Source organism: Tamandua tetradactyla, chromosome 22 (genome assembly GCF_023851605.1).
Source record: "Tamandua tetradactyla isolate mTamTet1 chromosome 22, mTamTet1.pri, whole genome shotgun sequence".
Classification (NCBI taxonomy): Eukaryota; Metazoa; Chordata; class Mammalia; order Pilosa; family Myrmecophagidae; genus Tamandua; species Tamandua tetradactyla.
The window spans coordinates 27,562,861-27,585,293 of NC_135348.1; the positions used below are offsets into that span (position 1 = coordinate 27,562,861).

The following is a 22,433-nucleotide window of genomic DNA, read 5'->3' on the forward strand; positions in this document are numbered from 1 at the left end:
TCTCTTCATGTGCCTCTTGGCCATCCGTATTTCCTCTTCTGAGAGGTGTCTGTTCAAGTCTTTTTCCCATTTTGTAATTGGGTTGGCTGTCTTTTTGTTGTTGAGATGAACAATCTCTTTATAAATTCTGGATACTAGACCTTTATCTGATATATCATTTCCAAATATTGTCTCCCATTGTGAAGGCTGTCTTTCTACTTTCTTGATGAAGTTCTTTGATGCACAAAAGTGTTTAATTTTGAGGAGTTCCCATTTATTTATTTCCTTCTTCAGTGCTCTTGCTTTAGGTTTAAGGTCCATAAAACCGCCTCCAGTTGTAAGATCCATAAGATATCTCCCAACATTTTCCTCTAACTGTTTTATGGTCTTAGACCTAATGTTTAGATCTTTGATCCATTTTGAGTTAACTTTTGTATAGGGTGTGAGAGATGGGTCTTCTTTCATTCTTTTGCATATGGATATCCAGTTCTCTAGGCACCATTTATTGAAGAGACTGCTCTGTCCCAGGTGAGTTGGCTTGACTGCCTTATCAAAGATCAAATGTCCATAGATGAGAGGGTCTATATCTGAGCACTCTATTCGATTCCATTGGTCGATATATCTATCTTTATGCCAATACCATGCTGTTTTGACCACTGTGGCTTCATAATATGCCTTAAAGTCAGGCAGCGCGAGACCTCCAGCTTCGTTTTTTTTCCTCAAGATGTTTTTAGCAATTCGGGGCACCCTGCCCTTCCAGATAAATTTGCTTATTGGTTTTTCTATTTCTGAAAAATAAGTTGTTGGGATTTTGATTGGTATTGCATTGAATCTGTAAATCAATTTAGGTAGGATTGACATCTTAACTATATTTAGTCTTCCAATCCATGAACACGGTATGCCCTTCCATCTATTTAGGTCTTCTGTGATTTCTTTTAGCAGTTTTTTGTAGTTTTCTTTATATAGGTTTTTTGTCTCTTTAGTTAAATTTATTCCTAGGTATTTTATTCTTTTAGTTGCAATTGTAAATGGGATTCGTTTCTTGATTTCCCCCTCAGCTTGTTCATTACTAGTGTATAGAAATGCTACAGATTTTTTAATGTTGATCTTGTAACCTGCTACTTTGCTGTACTCATTTATTAGCTCTAGTAGTTTTGTTGTGGATTTTTCCGGGTTTTCGACGTATAGTATCATATCGTCTGCAAACAGTGATAGTTTTACTTCTTCCTTTCCAATTTTGATGCCTTGTATTTCTTTTTCTTGTCTAATTGCTCTGGCTAGAACCTCCAACACAATGTTGAATAATAGTGGTGATAGTGGACATCCTTGTCTTGTTCCTGATCTTAGGGGGAAAGTTTTCAATTTTTCCCCATTGAGGATGATATTAGCTGTGGGTTTTTCATATATTCCCTCTATCATTTTAAGGAAGTTCCCTTGTATTCCTATCTTTTGAAGTGTTTTCAACAGGAAAGGATGTTGAATCTTGTCAAATGCCTTCTCTGCATCAATTGAGATGATCATGTGATTTTTCTGCTTTGATTTGTTGATATGGTGTATTACATTAATTGATTTTCTTATGTTGAACCATCCTTGCATACCTGGGATGAATCCTACTTGGTCATGATGTATAATTCTTTTAATGTGCTGTTGGATACGATTTGCTAGAATTTTATTGAGGATTTTTGCATCTGTATTCATTAGAGAGATTGGTCTGTAGTTTTCTTTTTTTGTAATATCTTTGCCTGGTTTTGGTATGAGGGTGATGTTGGCTTCATAGAATGAATTAGGTAGTTTTCCCTCCACTTCGATTTTTTTGAAGAGTTTGAAGAGAATCGGTACTAATTCTTTCTGGAACGTTTGGTAGAATTCACATGTGAAGCCATCTGGTCCTGGACTTTTCTTTTTAGGAAGCTTTTGAATGACTAATTCAATTTCTTTACTTGTGATTCGTTTGTTGAGGTCATCTATGTCTTCTTGAGTCAAAGTTGGTTTTTCATGTCTTTCCAGGAACCCGTCCATTTCCTCTAAATTGTTGTATTTATTAGCGTAAAGTTGTTCATAGTATCCTGTTATTACCTCCTTTATTTCTGTGAGGTCAGTAGTTATGTCTCCTCTTCCATTTCTGATCTTATTTATTTGCATCCTCTCTCTTCTTCTTTTTGTCAATCTTGCTAAGGGCCCATCAATCTTATTGATTTTCTCATAGAACCAACTTCTGGCCTTATTGATTTTCTCTATTGTTTTCATGTTTTCAATTTCATTTATTTGTGCTCTAATCTTTGTTATTTCTTTCCTTTTGCTTGCTTTGGGGTTAGCTTGCTGTTCTTTCTCCAGTTCTTCCAAATGGATAGTTAATTCCTGAATTTTTGCCTTTTCTTCTTTTCTGATATAGGCATTTAGAGCAATAAATTTCCCTCTTAGCACTGCCTTTGCTGCGTCCCATAAGTTTTGATATGTTGTGTTTTCATTTTCATTCGCCTCGAGGTATTTGCTAATTTCCCTTGCAATTTCTTCTTTGACCCAGTCGTTGTTTAGGAGTGTGTTGTTGAGCCTCCACGTATTTGTGAATTTTCTGGCACTCTGCCTATTATTGATTTCCAACATCATTCCTTTATGGTCCGAGAAAGTGTTGTGTAAGATTTCAATCTTTTTAAATTTGTTAAGACTTGCTTTGTGACCCAGCATATGGTCTATCTTTGAGAATGATCCATGAGCACTTGAGAAAAAGGTGTATCCTGCTGTTGTGGGATGTAATGTCCTATAAATGTCTATTAAGTCTAGTTCATTTATAGTAATATTCAGATTCTCTATTTCTTTGTTGATCCTCTGTCTAGATGTTCTGTCCCTTGATGAGAGTGGTGAGTTGAAGTCTCCAACTATTATGGTATATGAGTCTATTTCCCTTTTCAATGTTTGCAGTATATTCCTCACGTATTTTGGGGCATTCTGATTCGGTGCGTAAATATTTATGATTGTTATGTCTTCTTGTTTAATTGTTCCTTTTATTAGTATATAGTGTCCTTCTTTGTCTCTTTTAACTGTTTTACATTTAAAGTCTAATTTGTTGGATATTAGTATAGCCACTCCTGCTCTTTTCTGGTTGTTATTTGCATGAAATATCTTTTCCCAACCTTTCACTTTCAACCTATGTTTATCTTTGGGTCTAAGATGTGTTTCCTGTAGACAGCATATAGAAGGATCCTGTTTTTTAATCCATTCTGCCAATCTATGTCTTTTGATTGGGGAATTCAGTCCATTGACATTTAGTGTTATTACTGTTTGGATAATATTTTCCTCTAACATTTTGCCTTTTGTATTATATATATCATATCTGATTTTCCTTCTTTCTACACTCTTTTCCATATCTCTCTCTTCTGTCTTTTTGTATCTGACTCTAGTGCTCCCTTTAGTATTTCTTGCAGAGCTGGTCTCTTGGTCACAAATTCTTTCAGTGACTTTTTGTCTGAGAATGTTTTAATTTCTCCCTCATTTTTGAAGGATAATTTTGCTGGATATAGGAGTCTTGGTTGGCAGTTTTTCTCTTTTAGTATTTTAAATATATCATCCCACTGTCTTCTAGCTTCCATGGTTTCTGCTGAGAAATCTACACAAAATCTTATTGGGTTTCCCTTGTATGTAATGGATTGTTTTTCTCTTGCTGCTTTCAAAATCTTCTCTTTCTCTTTGACCTCTGACATTCTAACTAGTAAGTGTCTTGGAGAACGCCTATTTGGGTCTAATCTCTTTGGGGTGCGCTGCACTTCTTGGATCTGTAATTTTAGGTCTTTCATAAGAGTTGGGAAATTTTCAGTGATAATTTCTTCCATTAGTTTTTCTCCTCCTTTTCCCTTCTCTTCTCCTTCTGGGACACCCACAACACGTATATTTGTGCGGTTCATATTGTCCTTGAGTTCCCTGATACCCTGTTCAAATTTTTCCATTCTTTTCCCTATAGTTTCTGTTTCTTTTTGGAATTCAGATGTTCCATCCTCCAAATCACTAATTCTATCTTCTGTCTCTTTAAATCTATCATTGTAGCTATCCATTATTTTTTCTATGTTTGCTACTTTATCCTTCACTTCCATAAGTTCTGCGATTTGTTTTTTCAGTTTTTCTATTTCTTCTTTATGTTCAGCCCATGTCCTCTTCATGTCCTCCCTCAATTTATCGATTTCATTTTTGAAGAGGTTTTCCATTTCTGTTCGTATATTCAGCATTAGTTGTCTCAGCTCTTGTGTCTCATTTGAGCTATTGGTTTGTTCCTTTGACTGAGCCATATTCTCAATCTTTTGAGCATGGACAGTTATCTTCTGCTGCTGGCGTCTGGGCATTTATTCAGATTTCTCTTGGTGTTGGACCCAGCAAGGTTGTAATATTTTTCTGTGAAATCTCTGGGTTCTGTTTTTCTTATCCTGCCCAGTAGGTGGCGCTCGTGGCACCCGTTTGTCTGCAGGTCCCACCAGTAAAAGGTGCTGTGGGACCTTAAACTTTGGAAAACTCTCGCCGTCCTGGGGGTTCGCTAGCCGAAACGGCTTGAGCCGGCCCGGGGTCCGAACGCAGGGGGGGTTGCTGGTCGCCGCAGCCAGGGAAAGAGCCCGTCCGAATTTCCTAGTCGGCCCTGGGCAACAAGCGTGGCGGGAGGGCGCCAGCGGCAGCGGCCCGCCCGAGAGAGTGCACGTTCCCCGGGAGTCACGGGTTTGGAAGGGGCCTCCCCCACCCGTCACCGTTCTCCGCGGCCTGGGGGTTTCCGATCCAATTCTCTCAGTTGGTCCGGGGGCTGCGCGTGGTGTGGGCGCCAGCCGTCTTTGTTTCAGGGGACCGCCTCTCCAATTCTCCCAGCCGGCCCGGGAAGGGGGAAGGGAGTAACTCCGGCCGCTTGCCACCCCGCCCGGTAAGGCCCGCGCGCCTCGGCGATCTCACCCGAGCTGCTTCTCTCAGCCAGCCAGCCGTTCCAGGATGGGGTACGCTGTCTTTTCTATCTCTGTTGTGGCTCTGGGCGCCCTCTGCATCGTTTCCACTCCCCCAGTAGGCGTCCTGGAGAAGAAACCAAGATCCGCGCGTCTTACTAAGCCGCCATCTTCCCACTCAATAATTTAATTCCTAAATTTTAAAGTTGTATTCTCTCTCTAAAGAAAAGCCAATTAAAATGCTCTACCTGGCTGGTCTCCCATGCTTTGCCTAATAATGCAGGATTTCTCTGACAGCATTTAGAGCAGTATTTCATGTATTTTAATGATGTCCCTGTTGGTCTATAAATATTAACTTTTTACACAAAAGGTGCTAAAGTATTCCTAGTCCTCCAGTGACTTGTAGAGGGGTCGGACTTAATCCTTTCTTGCTCAGGTAGCCTGGTTTAAGGAGCCACATTGCTATTCAGTCGGATTCTTATTAAATGCAAAATCATGTATTCACAAAGTGATCTAATATTCTTGTCCTTGTGCAGATACTGTATTATCATAACACATTAGCTCCATTATCTTCAATCTGTCAGAGTATATATCTTGCTGTAAACTTACAAAAACTTCAAAGTACCTATAATTTCTGGTGTGAAAGAAAATAAATTTATATTTATGTGTCAATTTGTTCATAAGCCTGTAACTAATTTATAAAAACAATGCTTTGGCTGAAAGGTATGAGTTTTATGATAGTGGTATCTAGTCTTGATAGCTGCTGTAATGTGAAATAATTCAAATCAAAATATTACATGGATTTGCTGGTATTTCAGTAAATATTCAATAACAAGCCTCCATTTATTTCAATTTATAGATTCAAAAGGCAAGTGAGTTCTGGATCCTTAGAGGTCATTTCAATACCAGCCATTTTTTATCCAAACATATTAAATGCCAAGTCAACTGAGGACTCACAAAGACAACAGAGGTATGACATGATAGAACATAGGACCCTTAAATAATGAACTTTGTCTGAGGAAATATTGGAATCAGCATTTGATTGATAGTATTTTACACACAGTAATATGCTGGAACTTGTCCACCTGGCAGAAGCTGTGTGCTCAACTCTGTGCTCAGTGACCTCGAGTTGGTAGTGTGAAATCAACCATGGTAGAAGCATTCACATCATGGAGATAGGCAAAAGAGAGAGATCAGGGTTTTTGTCTCCCCCTAGAAAGCCAGCTGTTAAACATTTACCAGCACACCAGTAATTATCTATATTCACAGTTTTGTGGAAAATAGTCTAGCAAAGGCATAATGAAGGTAAAAATGAAAAACCTGGGATTTTCAACCATTACACCCGATTTATCTGTTTGGTCATCTTAGGAAACAATTTAACCTTTTTTTCCTTAACATTCTCAGCTTTCCAGTGTGTATAATGAAATCTACATGACATATTTGGAAGCGTCAGTGTGAGAATAAAATATGATATTATTTATGAAAAAGCTTTGATAAATTAAAATCTCTATGCGCATACTAAAAGTATTATTGTTTATTTGTAGATGTGGTAGGATTATGGGAAATGTAATAATTTGGTTCCTCAAAACTTAATTCAGTGAGAAGGACATGTCAGAATTCAGAAAAAAGGTATTAAACCAGGAAATCTATTTGCTTTGTTTTGTTTTTAAATTATGAATGGTAAGTCAAGTTCTAGAAATCTTGTAAGAGTTTTGGTTTGTTTTTAAAATAGTGGTCCCTCATTATACCCAGTTTTTAGAGTCGTAAAGCAGAGAGTCATCCTAGAACCTTCTACCCTTTATGTTTCTATCGTTTCTTATGTGTGTGTATATATATATATTTCCACCTCATCCCTCTCATCTACATTCCATCTTTCGGACTAACTTCAGGCCTTCACTATTACACATCTATTTCGGCTCCCTCACTCTAGCCTAATCAAGCCTCTACACCAATCCATAGCCAGAATAATCTGTTTTCATATGGGATCAATTTCAGAGTTTCCTGCATATCATAAAAGGCCTTTCATGAGCTGATTTCTGCCAAGCTTGCCATCATCATCCCTTGCCTGTTCTCAGTCGGCACTCTGTGCTGTGACACTAAAGTGGTCATGCTCTCTCACATACTTCCTGCCTTCGCACACGGTGCCCCCTCCCCATCTCACCGTAAGATAATCATCGACGTTAACATCTGTTTTATAGCACTTATCCCATTTGTTCTAGTTTGCTAGCTGCTGGAATGCAATATACCAGAAACAGAGTGGCTTTTAAAAAGGGGAATTTAATGAGTTGCTAGTTTACAGTTCTAAGGCTGACAAAATGTCCCAATTAAAACAAGTCTATAGAAATGTCCAATCAAAGGCATCCATCCTCCTGGGAAAGATACCTTGGTTCAGGAAGGCCGACGAAAGTTCAGGGTCTCTCTCTCAAGTGAGAAGGCACATGGTGGACACAATTAGGGCTTCTCTCTCAGCTGGAAGGGCACATGGCAAACACGGCATCATCTGCTAACTTTCTCTCCTGGCTTCAGGTTTCATGAAGCTCCTAGGAGGCATTTTCCTTCTTCATCTCCAAAGGTCTCTAGCTTGTGGACTCTGCTTTGTGCTGCTGCAGCATTCTCTGCTCTTTCTGAATCTCTTTTCCTCCAAAATGTTTCCTCTTTTATAGGACTCCAATAAACCAATCAAGACTCACCCAAATGGGTGGAGACATGTCATCACCTAATCCAGTTTAACAACCACTCTTAACTAAATCAGATCATCCAGGGAGATGATCTGATTACACTTTCAAACACACGGTATTGAATAGGGATTATTCTACCTTTATGAAATGGGATTTTGATTAAAACATGGCTTTTCTAGGGGGCATGCTTCCTTTTAAACCAGCACACCATTGTTCTGATTTTATTATTGTTGTGTTTCCATATACACTCTGATGCCCAGAAGGAGAAGAAATGCATTGGGTATCGCTTTTTATGTCCTCAGGACTTGGTAATATCTAGGCTAGTATTAAATTAGAATAAAATTTCTTTATACTGTCATTTGGATAAAGCCTTAATATCAGAAAGAATATTAACTTTATTATGTAGAACAAGATTTAACTAACCAAAATGTAAAGTAAATACCAAGTGTAGCAATGGCAGACGCTGTTTGCTGTATAAAGGTGGGGAAACATTTTAGTATGACTTTTTTAGTGTAAACATATCTGATTTTACCTAATGGAGATGGTGTTCTGTATTAGTAAACTATAAAAAAAAACCTGTTAATTTCTGGTGTGCTTATAAATAAAAAAATTAAATAATAATGGTGAAAATATTAAAACACTTTATTGCTTACCTTTAGGTGGCAAGCAAAACAAATACTGGATTTTTGTTTTTTGATGCTCTATGCCCAACCTAAGGCCATGTATTATTTACAGGTAAAACTTTCACACATATAATTTGGATTGAAAGTGCTGTTTTCTCTATCTCTTCATTCATTTCTTCCTTATTGTATTTCTTTGCCTTACTTTGTACCCAGAAAATAGAAAATACTCAAAATATTAAAATGCTAAAGGAAACTTACAATTGATTATGTATTAGTCTACAAAGAAAAATCTCAAAGTAGAAAGCAAATTATACTGCCTACATTTTGCTGCCCACAAGTTTATTAGGTGCAACAAATATATTTTGAAGCACTTAAACATGTCAGACATTGTACTAAGTTCTGGGGTAACAGTGGAGAAGAAGATAGATAAGACGCTTTTTATGTTATGCTCTAGTGCAGGAGGCAGTAGAAAAATTAATAAAATAATGATAGGCTGTTATTAATGCTATGAAGAAAATAAATAAGATACTGTGGACTGCCTCCCTTCCCCCAAGATGTGCATGTCCTAGTATCAGGAACATGTTTCTATTACAGTATTTGACAAAAAAAAGACATTGCAGTTCTGATTATGTTGAGGATCTTGAGATGGGGAGTTTATCCAGGTGGGCGTGATGTAATCACAGGCAGAAGCAAGAAGGTCAAAGGGGACAAAAGAAGATGGGGCAGTGAAAACAGAGAGAGATTCAAGAAGCTACAATGGTGGCTATGAAAGTGGAGAATGAAGTCACATGCCAAGGAATGTAGCTCTAGAAGCTAGAAATTTCAGGAAAACGGATTCTCCCTAGATGCTCTGGAGGAAACATGGCCCTGCTAACAAGTTGGGTTTGGTATCCAGTTAAACCATTTGGATTTGTGACCTCCAGAACTGTAAGAAAATAAATTTGCATCGTTTTAAGCCTCTAAAGTTTTCATAATTTGTGACAGCAATGAGAGACAACTATTATAGTTTCTATGATAGAGAATAATAGGAGTAGCTTACACTGGAAAGAAGGACTTTCTCAAGAGGTAACATATAAAATGAGGCGTAAAAAACGAGAAAGAGAAAAGTTGGAAGATAGGAAAACAAGTGCAAAGATCTCAAGGCAGTAAAGAACATCTAGGAACTTAAGAAACCACAGGAAGTCAGTGTATGTAAGGGGGCAGAGAGGCAGCATTGAATTTGGAGAAGAAGAGATCAGGTCAGGTCATGCCTTGTAGACCAGAATAAGTAAGTCTGATCTTAAAACAGGTGCTACGAGATGCCATCGAAGGATTCTTAGCATAGGAATGACATGTTTCAATTCAAAAGTAACAATGGGATATAAAAAAATCTGTCTGCTACATGGAAATTAAAAAAAAAGACTCAAAATAATTTATTGAATGAAGGAAAAATAAAATGAAATGATCAATTATTGAAAAATTAATGGTATTGAGAGTACTACATATCAAAATCTATTGGACAGGGCAAGCAATAGTGGCTCAGGGGCAGAGTTCTTGCCTACCGAGCTGGAGACCTGGGTTCAATTTCCAGAGCCTGCCCATGTAAAAAAAAAAATTTACTAGACATAATTAAAATTGTGCTAAGAAAAGTTCTAGTTTGAAGTGCTTATAAAAAAAGCAGAAATTTAAAATAAATTAGCCATACAAGTCATGATGTTCAAAATATAACAAATTAAAAGTAGAAGAATCAATGAAAGCAAAATAAATTTGTAAACTATGAACCAATAAATAAATTACAGTCTAAGTAAATAAATTGAAAGTCTGAACTTTGAAACATTAACCAAATAGACCAATCCCTTGAAAGGCTGACCAAAAGAAGGGGAGAAAATGTAAAGAACATTAGAAATAAGGGGGAAACCCCATATAACAACATATAAAGGGGAATGTTTATATACTACAAAAGAATATCATGATTGCCAATAAAATTGAAAGTCTACCTGATACACACAATTTCTTGGAAAAATATGTTACCCACCTAACAATTAGAGTGAGAAAAATTAAATAAAATGAACCTAAAGTTTTAATGACCAAAGATTACCAAGGCTTTACCACTGCTTAACTTTTGATCAGTTCTGTTTGGATAGAACACAAATAGATACTTTCTACTTTACTTAAATTACTCAAGAAAAGGAAAAAGTGTAACGGTTTCCAAATCATTCTACGTGGAAAGTGTGTCTCTGATAATAAACTTTACAAGGATAACACAAAAAGTCATAGACTTATTTTACTAAAATATGGGTGCAAAAATCTGAGTAAAATTGGCAGAGTCCAGCAATTTATTAAAAATGTCGTTATTACGAGTACATATGGATGGTTAAACATTAGAAAATCTATTCATATAAAGGCTCTTTTCTGTAAAGAGCCATACATTAAATATTCAGGCTTTGTAGACCATATGATAAGTGTCACAAACATGGAACCCTGATTTTGTAGTGCAAAAGCAGAAATAGACAATACATACAATGTGCATGGCTGTGGTTCAGTAAAACTTCATTACTGAATTCAGATTGGAACTAAATTTCAACACCACCATAAAAGTAATTTATCAAAAACCAAAGGCCAACATCTTTTATATTGGTGAAATATAAGTGCCATTTCCAATTAAGTCAGTAACAGGACAAGTATTCATCGTTTTTCTGGAGGTCTCAACCTATGCAATTAAAGAGGAACAGAGCTATCTAGGAAAGAGACAAATTATTGTCATTTTTTTAGATAAAACATTATCTACTAAGAAAAATTAAGAGAATTAATATAAAAACTATTAGTCTAATAGGTTATTTCATTGATTATTTGAGATAAATATGAAAACATTAATAGCTATATACCAGCAGTAATCAGTGAGAAAATGTGTTTCTGAAAGATCCATTTATAACACAATCAAAGTTCGCAAAGCATCCAGGAATATATTCCACCAACCTGCAAGACTGTCCACAAGGACAGAACAATCACATTTTGCTCAGAACTAGTATTTTAGCTTCCTAGTTGCTCAAAAAAATGCCATGCAATGACTCAACATAAACATTGGGAATTTATTTGCTCACTGTTTTGAGGCTAGGAGAAGTCAAGGCGATGGTGTCTACCCAAAGACTTTGGCATTCTAGGGCTGGCCGCTAGGGATCTTTGGTCCTTAGTTTGTCACATGGTAAGGCACATGGTGGAGTCTCCTGTCATCTCCCTTCTCTTCCAGGTTTCATTGACGTTCAGTTTTCCAGCTGCTCTTTCTGGCCATCTTCCTTTCTGAATTTCATTCTGCTTATAAAGGACTCCAGTAACAGGAATAAGTCCCTTCCTTATTGAGGGGGGCCACACCTTATTTAACTGAAGTAGCATCATCAGATGTTCCACTTACAATGAGTCCACTCCAAGAGGAATGGATTGGGTTTAAGAATATGTCTTGCTGGGGTATATAAAGCTTCCCACCACCACAGCTAGCTACTCTGCTCTTGACCCAGGACTTAATACACAGTAGGTGCTCATTAAACATTTGAGCAGTTTAATGAAGAATGGACACAAATACTTGAATAATTGGAAGGAAAAATATTATTCAATGATGTCAAAGGGAAATTGTCGCACAACATTCCTATCACTTCTCAGAAAAGGGAGCCATTCCCAGCAAGCCAGCATAGGCAGCCAATTTGTTTTATTTAACAATGGAAATAGTGTTGCAAAACGGTCAGTTTCCCCAAAATTTATCTATTAATTTAAGGTAATTTTGCTTAAAATAGCCTCAGGCTTTTTGTTTTGTTTTGTTTTTGTTTTTTTGGACATATGGAGGAGTTGCAAACTGACTAGGTACTTCAAAACTTTATTTTGAAAAATAAAAGAGGGAGGGGGTTCAGTGGTAGAATGCTCACCTTTTATGCAGGGACCCGGGCTCATTCCTGGACCATGCACCCCCGCCAAAAATAAAATAAGATAAAGGAGGGAGAAATTGTAAAGAAGATTTTGAAATAGAATAATGTTTGGGTAATGTGGTATTGCATTACTGATTAAAACAAATAATAATAATGCAACAGAATAAAACTATCCAGGAAAATGGGCAATTCTCCCCAAGCTGATGTATAAGTCCTCATCAAACTCCCAGCAGGCTTTTTTTTTGTAGAAATTTACCAGCTGATTCTAAAATTTTTATGGAAATATAAAGGACCTAGAACAGCCAAAGCTGTTTTGATAAAAGAAGATCAAAGTTGGAGAACTTTCAGGATCCAATTTAAAAACTTTGTGTAAGCTATAGTTATCAGACAGTGTGTAATTGGCCCAAGGATAGATGTATAGATCAACAGAACATAATTGAGAGTTCAGAAATAAATCCTCATATTTACAGTTAATTGACTTTTTCCCCTTCATGTCTTTGCTTTAAAAATTGTGATGTTAGAAATTACTCAGTTAACACAATATAAGAGTTACAGTAACAGTAAAACTGCTGTTGTCAGCTTCTACAACCCACCCCACCCCCCACTCTTATTTTTGTTCATTCCTCAGTCTTGAGGTTTTAGGGATGATACCACCCAGGCTGCTTCAGGATGACAATGAAAATGTTGTGGGGCAGAGGAATAGAGTTGTTTTGCTTGTCATTGAAGATGCTCCTTGGTCTCAGGATGGAGCTGACCCATCATCGTCATTTTGTTTGTTGTCCAGGGTAGCCCTAAAGAGCTGGAGAGCTGGAACTGACCCCTACCTGCCGAGTTTCAGGGCTCAACTGATACAGGAATAATACAGAGGCTTTTAGTCTCCGAGAACAGAATAACCAACAAGTAAATTGAAAATTAGAAATTCAAATAAAAGAAGTAGAAGAATGACTAGGGGATTTATAAGTGAATATTATTTATATAGGGGAAATAGATTTTCAGAGATTTACAATAGAGCATGCTGAGGAGGTATTGATTTCATGTGGCCATGTGGCTTGCCTGTGGATTCTGGACATCCCCAGGGCCCTTAGGAACACTTGCATACCGTGGCAGTTTGTGAAATCTGCTGAGATCTGTATCAGAGTAAGCTCCAGAATGACCTCCGAACTCTATCTGAAGTCTTTTAGGCATAAAAGGTTTATTTTATTTATTTTTTCTCCTGTTGATCAAGGTTTTTCTCTGAATGCATTCTGGATTAATATTTGGTAATCCCTCAGCACTGTGAAAGCTCATTCATCGGAGTCATGTTCCACGTAGAGGGGAAGGTACTAAGTTTATTTTCAGAATTCGGCTTAGAGAGGCCACACCTAAGCAACAAGGAGGTTTTCAGGGTGTGACCCTGAGGCATAAATTATAATTAGAAAGTTTCATTATTGCAGAAATAAGGTTCTTAGGTATAATCTTTAAGATCAAGGGCTTGGCTTCTTAGAATATCTTTGATTAGGCAAGGCTATCTATTCCCTAGCTTTTGGCCATATTATTTGTGCATATTATTTGTGCAAGTACCATGATATTCCCAGATGGGGAGGTTTAATAGGGTTTTACCTACCATGAGGGCAGGATGCTTGTGATAAGGAAAGCTTCTATCTATCCAGCAAACAAACTTATGACAAGAACACACTTGTATCCTATAGAAGTAAGTAGCTATAAAGTTCAAGATGTTCAAAAGGGCCCTATTGGTCAAGACACCTGACCTTGTCCCACATTTACATTCTTACCAGGGTTGTGTTAATTGACAGGTAGAATATAATTTATATACTTGCCTTGTTTCTCATGTAAAGTTCTTTCTTTTCTTTTTTTGCCAAAGATGATACTTTGATGGTCAATTTATTTTTGACAAAAAGCATGATCTTTTTAACAAATGGTGCTAAGAATTGGATCGCTGTATGCAAAACACAAAATAAAATATCACAAACAGCAAAGAGAACTTAGGCCCTTACCTCACATGATACACAAGCATTAACTGAAAATAAGTAGATCCTGGACCTAAATATAAGAACTAAAATCATAAGTCTTCTAGAAGAAAACAAAAAGAAACTTTTTGTGACCTTGGAAGAAAATTGTCACCAGTAATTTTATACCCAGACATCATTGTGAATAAAAACTACAGAATACAGTTTCGAAATGTAAGAACTCAGGTATTATGTTTCCCCTGAACTCCTCTTGAAGAAGCTTCATTTAGAAGGTGAATTTCTGATTACAAGAGATGAATGAAGAGACTAAAAAGACAGTAGTGGGCTTTTAATTTATTTAACTATAAGACTAAGACTCAGACAAATGTGGGGATTATGCTTACAGGTTGGGATGAAAGTTAGAAATAATGTAACTAAGGAACACTGAGAGAGGAGAGGGGAGAAGAGATAGTATATATATGATTTCTTCATTTCTACAACCAACGAATCAATAGGTATTTAAAATAGACAAATAATGTAAAATAAATGCATATTTAAGAGTAAAAATGAGCCTCTAAGAAAAACTATGCAATTAACTAAAATTGGGTGGTGAAGGGGAGAAAGAAAGAGATGAAAAATATTACTTTTATTGTTCATTTTTGGGAATAAATAGATGTCTTCTATAGAAATAGATGATTATGTGTCTTAAATAACAGTAAAGTTAAAAAAATAACCTCTAGAATAAAATTACTAATCTCCCAAATTTTTAAGAAGAGAAATGAACAAACAAAAAGCATGCGCTATATCAGGAAAGATTTTTTAAATTATGAAAACAGAAAGAATAAATTGAATATAAATATAGAACTAAGACCAAATTTACCTTTCATATCAATTCTCATAAATACTGAAGTAAGGCATGATTTATTGATACTGAAATTCGTGGAATGAAGTGGTCGAGGTCTATTCTGGTGAAACCAAGAACATACATGTAAATTTGCATAAAATTTACAATGTGAATTCATTTGCTCAGCAAATTTTTATTAAATACTAAATTCATTTCCCAGGGGGGCACAATTCATCCTGCTACAAGTGCCAACTCTATGTCGTGGACTGTGTAGGCAGAGACAAAACAAGATGTCGCTACTGCTTTCAAGAAACCTTTAGTTTAATAGAATATTTAGATAAGTAAATAATGCAATATGTTAAGTACCAGGAAGCTGTGGAGTACATAGCTCTCTAGCCTCGCTTTTCTTGGGTCTACTGTACACCTACCATTTATTGAGCCCGTGGAACACTTGAGGCACAATACTATGATAGGCATTATTATCTATTATGATCTCCATTTTGAATATGAAGACACTGAAACTTAGAATGATAAAATAACTTCCAGGGATACACATGCAAGAAAGGGCCAGAACTATGGTTCAAACTTAAGTCCGACTATAGCGAATCCACTTACCACTGCTAACCTACATTGCTTCACACTCTATGAGTAACACAATTTTACATGTAATTCTTTACATAATGTGTCAGATGAGTCCACTCTTAACTATATTTGTAAAGTAAAAGCTATTTGGTCCTAAATTAGAAACTGAAGTACTTATGCAGGTGAGAATAAATTCAGATCAAGAGACTCTTCCAAAGAGGATTCAGATTGAATGTTACATAGTATTATTTAGAAAAGAAACTGATAATTTCTGGTTCGGCTAATCTCAGAGTCAGAAAATGAAAATCGACTAACAGCAAATGCCCTCAGTAAATTGCACTAAAAATAAAATTATTACCTAATAAAATTTTCTACCAATATATTCTGTTGAAAGTATTTTCAAAGTTCAAGCTTATATAACTTATTCATTGGGCGCAATGAAGGTGATAATCACTTTTTGTTTTTTTATTTTTCCAGCTTGAAGATGATATTGTAGCTAAAAAGATGTACTTTACAAAAATAGTAGATTTTGTACATAATATCACTTCAAATAATTGGTCTTATATTGAGTTTTCAGTTCTTGGATTCATAGGTAAGCAATTGAACTCTTTAATTGCATTGATCTTTTTAGCACTCTATAATCTTAAAATTTCTTAAGAATTTATCAGAGCTTGTTATTAAATGGAAAAGTATGATGCGATTTCTATAAACATACTATTATTTTAATAGTAAAATCAGATTCAAATATCTGAATTTCAAATAATACATTTTTATTAATTTTATTGTGGTAACATGCAACATAAAAACAACCATTTTTAAGTGTACAATTAAGTGGCATTAATTACTTTCACAGTGTTGTGCAACCATCACCACTGTCTATTGCCAAAACTTTTTCATCACCCTAATCGAAAACTTTGTACCCCTCCAGCAAGAACTCCTCATTTTCCCCTTCTCCCCAGCCCATGGTAACCTCTAATCTACTTTCTGTCTGTATGGATTTGCATATTTTAGATATTATGTAAATTAGATAATCAGATAATGTTTTTAATTTTTTTATTTTTTAAATTGATTTCATTTACAAACAGTTTATATCCACAAAGCATACCTTCCCCCTTCCCCCACCACCTCCTTCCCCTGGTAACTTCTAATCTACTTCCTTCCTCTTTGAATTTATTTCTAGGCATCTCTTAAAAGTGACATAATACAATATTTGTCCTTATGTGTCTTGCTTATTTAAGTGACCATAATGTTTTCAAAGTTTTTCTGTATTATGTCACTGAACTTCATTGTTTCCTTTGGTTAGACAATATTCCAGTGTGTGTATGTACTTCATGTTGTTTACCCATTCACTTGTTGATAGACTCTTGGGTTGTCACCAAATTTTGGCTGTTGTGAATAATGCTTCTTTAAATGCTGGTGTACAAGTATCTGTTTGAGACCCCGTTTTCACTTTCTTTAGATATATATCTAAGAGTGGAATTGCTGAGTCATGTGGTAATTCTATATTTAACTTTTTGAGGAACTGCCAACGATGCAGTTTTGCTTTCTCCAAATCCTACCTATCTAAAACTTTTATTTTCCTTTTTTTTTTTTATTTATAGCCATCCTGTGTATGTGAAGTGGTATTTCATTGTAGTTTTGATTTGCATTTCCCTAATGGCTAATGGTGTGATGTTGAGCATCTTTTCATATTATTATTGGCCATTGGTATATCTTTGGAAAAAGGTCTATTCATATCCTTTGCCCACTTTTGAATTTGGGTCCTTTGTCTTTTTGTGGTTGTATTTATATATTCTGCATATTAAGCCCTTATCCAATATATGGTTTTCAACTATTTTCTCCCGTTCTGTAGATTGTTTTCTCCCCTTTTTATAATATTCCTTGATGCACAAAAGGTTTTATTTTGATGAAATTGAATTCATCCGTAGTTTCTTCTGTTGCTCCTGCTTTTGGTGTCGTATCTGTGAATCCATTGCTGAATCCCAGGTCATGAAGAATTGCCCCTGATGTTATCCTCCAAGAGTTTTACAGCTTTAGTTCTTATACTTAAGTTCTTGACCCATTTTTAGTTAACTTTTGATATGATATGAGGTAGGGGTACAGCTCCATTCTAATTTGTATAAATATCCAATTTTCCCAACACCATTTGTGGAAGAAACTATTTGTCTCCAGTGCATGCACTTAGCACCCTAGGCAAAAAACAACGGACAAAAAAAAATGTGTAGATCTATTCCTGGACCTTCAGTTCTGTTCTTTTGTCTGTATGTCTATCTTTATTCCAGTACCACACTGTTTTGATTGTTGTACAAGGTGAAATCGGGAAGTATGAATATTCCAACTTTGTACTTTCTCAAAAATTTTTTGGCCATTCAGGGTCCCTTGTAGTTCCACATGAATTTGAAGATCAGCTTTTCTATTACTGCAAAAAAATGGCTACTGGAATTTTGATAGGGACTACACTGAATTTGTAGATCACTTTGGGTAAATTCACATCTTAAAAAATCAAGTTTTCCATTCCATAAACATGGAATATCTTGCCATTTATTTAGGGCTTTAATTTTTTTAAGGAATGTTTTGTAATTTTCAGTGTATACGTTTTTTGTGTTTTGTTTTTGTGTTTTTTTTTTGCATGGTCAGGTACCAGGAATCAAACGCGGGGCTCCTGCATGGCAGACGAGAATTCTGCCTGCTGAGCCACTGTGGCCCACCTACATAAGTCTTTTATATCCTTGGTTTAATTTATTCTTTCAGGTGCTATTGTACATGTAATAGTTTTCTTAATCTCTTCTTCTGATTGTTCATTGCAAGAGTATAGAAATATGACTGATTTTTGTGTGTTGATCTTGTACTTTGAAACTTTGTTATAATTGCATATTAGTTCTAGTAGTTTCCTTGTGGAATCTTTTGGATTTTCTATATAATATCATGTTTTCTGCAAATAGGGATAGTTGTAGTTCTTCCTTTGCTATTCAGATACCCTTTATTTATTTTATTTTCCTAGTTATTTTAGCTAGAACTTCTACTACAATATTGGATACAGTGGTAAAATCAGGCATCCTTTTCTTGTTCCTGATTTTAAGTGGAAGGCTTTAAGTCTTTCACCAATGAGTATGATGTTAGCTGTGAGTTTTTCATACATGTCCTTTATCATGTTGAGAAAATTTCTTTCTAGTTTCAATTTTCTGAGTGTTTTTTAAACCAAGAAAGGATGCTGGATTTTGTTAAATGCCTTTTCTGCCTCTACTCAGATAATCCTGTGATTTTTTTCCTTCATTTTATTTATATGGTATATTACATTGATTGATTTTCATATATTGAACCACCTTTGCATTCCTGAAATAAATCCCACTTTGGTCATAGTGAATAACATTTTCGATATGCTGTTGAATTTTGTTTGCTAGTATTTTGTTAAGGAATTTTGCATCATGTTCCTAAAGGAGATACTATATTTTTAAAACAAAAAAATTCTAGATATACAATATTATAGATTGATGTAGCTACACATATATTATAAAAATATAAACTAGCTCCTATTTATTAAATGCTTGGTATAAGTCTGATACACTTGTTGACTCAGTGACTAATATGTACTTTTCTCAGTTTTGTATAGAATACTGAGACTTGGAAGATTGAAGTTGTAGAAAAAGAAATTTAACTGAAGACCCTTTCTATTAGTCAGGATCTCCATGGAAACAGAACCAACTATTTTCCTTTCCTTCCTTTTTCCCCTCCTTTTTTCTTATACTCTTTGAACCTCAAGGCAGCCAACTGAATTAGTATACTCCTCATTTCATAGTGCAAAGCATAGTTAGTCATGCAAGAGTTCTCTCTCATTCTATTTTTTTCTTTTAGGTGCAATTCCTACCCCAATTCCTTCCTCATCTTCCATAGTTTTTCCCTCTAAAACACCCAAAATTTCTCTAAATATACATATATCTATGTCAAATAATTGTTGTTTCTCATTTTTGTACATATTTTAAATTTATACAAATTATAATTTGATAGGGCTATTACTTTTTCTTACCTTTCCCCCTAAAATATATATTTAGCACTCAACATGTTGCTTTATGTGCATTCAGTTAACTATTTCTTACTCCTGCATGTTATTCCAAAGTACTGCATAATAATTAATTTTGCTTATCAATTCCTTGAGTGGCAGATGGTAGATTACTTCCAACTTTCAACTATATATGTCCCCTGGCATGAGACTGTGGAAGACAAATATTGTGTTCTCTATTTCTGTACTCATGGATATTTTTCCAGATTACCTATACAATTTATGCTACCATAAGCAGTGTATATAAGTTTCTCCCTCTCCATATTCTTGACAACATTTGTTTTTATCCATTTGTATTTTTTTTTTTGCCATGCTGAAGAGTGGAAAGCAATTGTGATTGCTATCAAGTCTAGTCTTCATTTACTTGTCAACCTTTCAGGATTCTCTAGCACTGAGATGCCTATTCATATCCTTTGCTCAATATGCCATTTTGAAAGTATTATCTACCCCAGAAAAGCCATATTTACTGATTCAGTATTGTGGGGGTAGTCATTGCTTTTAATCCTGACTCAATACTGTAGGGTGGAAACTTTTGATTAGATTATCTCTACAGAGATGTGACACTCCCAGTTTGGGGTATGACCTTTTAATTAGACAAGATGGTCTCCACACATTCAAGGTGGGTCTTGATTAGTTTACTGGAATCCTTTAAAAACAGAAACATTTTGGAGAAATCTCAGAGCTGACAGAGATGTTTGGAGAACAATTGCTTCAGAGCCGACAGAGACCCTTGGAGATGTAAATGCATGGAGACTAGTTGCTTCATAGCTAACAGAGACATGGATGTTTGGAGATGCTTGAAGTGCTGACAGTGAGAACAGATGCTTAGACAAGGTCAGAGCCCAGCAGACATCACTATGTGCCTCCCATGAGATGCTGAGGAAGCCAAAACCTAGGGTTTTGTCCCAGAGGAGTTAAGTGAAGGCCCACAGATGCTTAGAGAGGAAAGCACAGGAAAAAGAGGCTGAAAACAATGGAGCCCAGGAAGAAGCCAGCCACATGCCTTCCCAACTGACAGAAGTATTCCAGATGGCATCAGCCCTTCTGAATGAAGGCAATCTCTTGTTGGTGCCTTAATGTGGAGACTTTCATGGCCTTAGAACTGTAAACTTGTAACTTATTAAATTGCTTTTTAAAAAACTATTCCATTTCTGTATATTACTTTCTGGCACCATTAGCAAACAAATACAGATTTTGGTACCAGAGAAGTGGGGTGCTACTGTGATTTACAAATACCAAACATGTTGGAATAGCTTTTTAAATGAATAAAGGGAAGATTATGGGGGAGTTGTGAGGAGATTGATAGAGAAGGCCTAGAATGCTTTGAAAAGACTGTTGGCATAAATGTGGACTCTAAGGGTACTTTTGATAAGGCTTTAGACAGAAATGATGAACATGTTCTTGCAAACTGGAAGGAAGGCATTCTTTTTAGATGGAAGGTGGAATTTAAAAGTGATTAACTTGGATATTTAGCAGAAGAAATTTCTAAACTAAATGTGGAAAATGCAGTTTGGATGCTCCTTGAAGCTTATAGAAAAATGTGAGAGGAAAAAAAGATAAGTTGAGAACTGAAATCTTGGGCACAAAGAAAGCAGAAAATGATGGTCTGGGAAATTCTGGGCTTCCAGAAAGTGAGACCCTAGTGAATAGGGCCCCACATGAGGATTTAACCAAACATAGAAACAGCCAGCCATTAGAGGACAAGCAAGGATTAGAGATGGCGTCATCCAGAAAGGACTTGTGGAAAGTTCTATTGGATGATGACTTTAATCCTTGTACACTACATGAAAAATCAACACATTTTTGTGAGATCTGTATGAATGGACCCACTGTGATTTACACTTAAAAGGACGGAAAAGGGACAAATTGCAGGAAAAATAGCTTCAGAGGCATAACCATGGAAGCTGAGGTCTGAAGCTAGGAAATCTTGGGCCAAGAGAGTGGACCCATCCATACACATGGAGAGGGTGAGTTTGCCCCAGAAGCAGAGAGCAGACTTTCAGCTTTACTATTCAGGAAGTTGTGCCCCCCGCCCCCCAGGCATCAGAGAGGGTGGACTGCATAAACCAGGGATTGGGGGGAGTCTGGCTGCCACCCCCTTGTTTTGGTGGTGTTGAGCCCCGAAGATAGCAAAGATCCTGGATGCTGCCCCAAAGCTTGGAGAGGGTGGAGCCAAGAGAAAGATGGTCCCCCCAGTGCATCCCAGTGTTGCAATTAACCCCAGCATTTGGAGAGAGAACAAAACTGCTGCATAGGCCTTTGGAAAGGATGGGACCTCTGCTTTTTAAAGCCCTGAAGATAAATGAGTCTCAAACTTCAAAATCCAATGGAGTTTGCCCTGCAAATTTTCAGAACTGTTTACCTTTTGATTTCTCCCTAAACATGGCAATGGAAACATATATCCTATGACTGTCTCTCCTTTGTATATTGGCAGCATATAACTTGTTCTGAGTTTCACAGGTCCATAACCGTAGAGAATTTTTTGCCTTAGGCAGACCATGCCTATAACTATGTCTGTGATAAGATTCTGTACTATTTTTGCCTTTGGGTGGTATTTGTATTGTTACTGAAGTTGTTTAAGGCTTTTGTGATATTGTGGTGGAGTGAATGCATTTTGCATATGGAAAGAACATGTCTCTTTGGGGTCCAGAAGGTGGAATATGCTGGTTTGAAAGTATTATGTACCCCAGAAAAGCCATGTTTACAGACTCAGTCTTGTGGGGGGCATCCATTTCTTTTAATCTTGATTCAGTATTGCAGGGTGGAAACTTTTGATTAGATTATCTTCATGGAGATGTGATGTGCCCAATTGTGGGTGTGACTTTTTAATTAGATGAGCTGTAACTCCACCCATTCCAGGTAGGTCTTGATTAGTTTACTGGAATCCTTTAAAAGCAGAAACATTTTGGAGAAAGATCAAAGAC

The 22,433-nt window shown here is 36.3% G+C and overlaps 1 protein-coding gene across 1 annotated transcript in view; it reads left to right on the forward strand.

The window, feature by feature from the left end:
* The window catches only part of MGAT4D (MGAT4 family member D), a 95,725-nt gene that overhangs the window by 57,342 nt on the left and 15,950 nt on the right, over positions 1–22,433 (forward strand). The window contains exons 6-8 of the mRNA XM_077139975.1: positions 5,746–5,856; positions 8,224–8,299; positions 15,930–16,044. Coding sequence (XP_076996090.1) covers positions 5,746–5,856; positions 8,224–8,299; positions 15,930–16,044 — 302 coding nt within the window. The remainder of the gene's footprint in view (positions 1–5,745; positions 5,857–8,223; positions 8,300–15,929; positions 16,045–22,433) is intronic.